We start from the raw sequence: 3,040 nt of genomic DNA on the forward strand, positions 1-3,040 counted from the left end.
CATACAAATCTTAAAGTTAAATAAAGTATGGATTGTTTATATAATTATGAATTATTGTATGTGAATCTGTTAAATGCTGTTTTTGTTATATACACTTAAATACTATTTAAATTTATTTTAATCAGTATAAAAGACTAAAAAATATTGTATATATTAACTTAAAAAACATAATTTTTTTAGGAACACAATTTATCCAACAGTAGCAACAGCACATACCAAACTTTGACTGTAACAGCACGTTATTTTTTATTGATTGTAATTGTATAATATAAATGGAAATCAATTTTTTATAATACATAGTTTTAAACAAGTAATGAGACTGTAATAAAGAGCAGTTTTCTTTTTTGAAGTCAGTTGAATGTATTATCTTCAAATTTCTACTATTACAGCGAGAAGTTTCTCAAGCGCTCTGCTACAGATTAAATAATATAACTACGTTCTACATTTTGCGTTCAGAGTTCAATGTTCGTATTGATGTCAGAAGTAACGCAAACGCAGTGGGACCGCAGCGGTCAGCGAGAACGCTTATGTTAAGAGCGTTCAATAGCTCTAATTCAAATATGGCCTACACAATGAATAAGCAGGAGAAATTAATTGAATTAGTTAAACAAAGACCTATGTTATACGATTTACGTGATGCTAATAATAAAAATCGTAGTAGAAAAGCAAAAGCGTGGCTTGAAATTGCGAAAGAAATGGGCTCGAACGATGGTAAGAGTTGATAATATATAAAACTGTGATGTAAATCGTCCGAACCTTATTTTTGTATCGTAATTGATTGGCCGCCATGAAAATAGCGCCAAAATGATATTTTTATTGTATAACAGTCAAATTGAATTTACAGGCTTTATATGTAAATAGCTGAAGCTGAAATCGCTTTATTTTCAATATTAATAGGTATATATTATATTGACGGCCTTGGTGGTCTATTGGTTTAGCACACCGCTTTACTTCCGATGGTCGCAACTTCGGTTCCTGGCACTGCACAAAAATTTATATTCATGAGTATGATTGTATCGGCCTGGGTGTTTTCTATGTATATATTTACGAAAAAAAATCTATGTATTTGTATCAGTTATCTAGTACCCATAAAACAAGCTTTAACTAGCTTAACTTTGGTCTAGACGCCGCTGTGCTTATTGGCCTAAGATTATAGATTATTTATAGATATGTACATCTACTTTACAGAATTTGAGTAGATATTCGTGTAATTTGTTTGTGCCATATAAAGACAAAGATTTGACTCACACGAACTGATCAGTAAGATTAATAGATGTCAACATTATGTATTATGTGAGTAGGAACTATGTAGTTATACTGTGGTATACTTAGCTGCTTACAAGCTGAAAATGAAATTACGGGGACAAGATCTAATAACATTGTGAATAAAAATACCTAGTCTTTTTATATATAATACAGAATACATCGCCATGTACATGTATAGGTACCTATACATATATCTGATTATCTATCAAACACATTGAAATTCATTTATTCCAAATAAATTATATGTTTTATTTAGGTTAAAAATAAAAATACATATTTATAAAAGACAAATACTTAAGTTTATTTAATTGCTTCTGCTGTGAGTGGATGTTAAAAAAGTATGAAATATGTAAGTTTTTATAAGTAACAGTCGCTGGACTTCTTAAAATATTATTTGCCTACATTGATAGGTAAAGCCAATGTTTTAGCTCTTAAACGAATAATTTTTATATTCAATCACTTTTATATTGATGTTTAATTTAATACTAACAAGTCAGTGTGCGTTAGGTCCCTCAAAGAGAAATGTAAGAACAATAGGGAAACTAAAACGTCAAACTCGATACATATATCTAATATTCAATTATTAATCACTCATACCATACTGTCAAGTCAATTATGTATATTGAGATTAATGTTTTCACTACTTATTCGTTTATATCAACCCTAGGTTCTCTGTGGCGCTACAAATGGAAGGGCTTGAAAGATAATTACACTAAGTATAAGAAATCTAATCAGACGTCAACCGGGCCGGGATATAAAAAATACAAAAATTGGCCCTGGGCCGAACACATGAAGTTTTTAGATAATTTCCATACAATGAAATGGTCAAAGGGAAACTGGACAAGCAGCCGGCATCAACGTGAAGAAACGTACAATAGTAATTCACATAATGTCGTTAATGTAGAAAATTCTACTGTTCAGGGTCTTGAGGATTCCCACAAGTTTTTGGAAAGTGTTGGCAGTTCAAGCATTAACAGTCAACTTCAAAGTCATTCACAATCTTCAGATGAGAGATATGGTGTAACAGAGAAATTGGACGGAACCGACTATTTTTTCTTAAGTTACTCTCAAACTTTTAAGAAATTGCCAAATAGAATGCAGACTACGTTGAAGTTGGAAATAGCGACGTTGTTTGCACGTTACGAGTCGATATTCGATGACGGAGAGCCTGCTGCAGGATCCTCGCATGCTATAGATCAAGAGCATGAGAATTGTGATCTGGAATCTCTAGGCGATCCTTTGACTGATGCTATCAAGCTTGAAATGCATTGAACCTATTTATTTGACGACATTTCCTATAACTTTAACTTTGTTGATAAATAATCTATAGCATATTATTATTAAATATCTACCTATAGCATATTATTATTAAATCTCACATGAACAATAATTAAATAATGAGCTAGTAATCTTATATAGGTACTTCGATGTTATATTTTCGATCTTAATGTTAGATACTGTATCTGTATTATTGTAAAGGAATTAAAAATCACTTCAACTTGCATTTATTTTCTGAATTAAAAATTAAAGTAATTAGATAATTTATAAACTTATTGTGTATATTTCATCCGGAAACACTAATGCCAAATTATTGTCGTCTAAAATTTTCGCTTAGTAATTTAAAAAAGTTATATTATACATATAACTGGTTTAGGTCTAATTAGTTCTAACACACTTTACTGAATGTCGGTTATAATGTGGGGTTATAGAAACATTACACGTCGATGCTTCTTCCACGTCCTTACTCGCCCCCTAGTAGCCACATACATACGTA

General features: G+C 31.1%; 1 protein-coding gene across 1 annotated transcript; it reads left to right on the forward strand.

The window, feature by feature from the left end:
* Positions 1 to 512: 512 nt before the first annotated feature.
* Positions 513 to 2,703, forward strand: LOC131848209 (uncharacterized). The gene is made up of 2 exons (XM_059197995.1): positions 513 to 711; positions 1,934 to 2,703. The coding sequence occupies exons 1-2, from the start codon at positions 528 to 530 to the stop codon at positions 2,536 to 2,538; spliced, it is 789 nt and encodes a 262-aa protein (XP_059053978.1). The 5' UTR covers positions 513 to 527; the 3' UTR covers positions 2,539 to 2,703.
* Positions 2,704 to 3,040: the final 337 nt, after the last annotated feature.

This window comes from Achroia grisella, unplaced genomic scaffold (genome assembly GCF_030625045.1).
Source record: "Achroia grisella isolate CSIRO2021 unplaced genomic scaffold, CSIRO_AGI_Agris_v1 utg546, whole genome shotgun sequence".
In the NCBI taxonomy this organism is placed as follows: domain Eukaryota; kingdom Metazoa; phylum Arthropoda; class Insecta; order Lepidoptera; family Pyralidae; genus Achroia; species Achroia grisella.

What these genes read in the sequence shown, in the direction of transcription:
- LOC131848209 (XM_059197995.1), top strand. Translation starts at nt 528, where the DNA reads ATGTTAAGAGCGTTCAATAGCTCTAATTCAAATATGGCCTACACAATG. An exon ending in AGAAATGGGCTCGAACGATG is followed by an intron (nt 712 to 1,933) that starts GTAAGAGTTGAT and finishes TATCAACCCTAG; the next exon opens with GTTCTCTGTGGCGCTACAAA.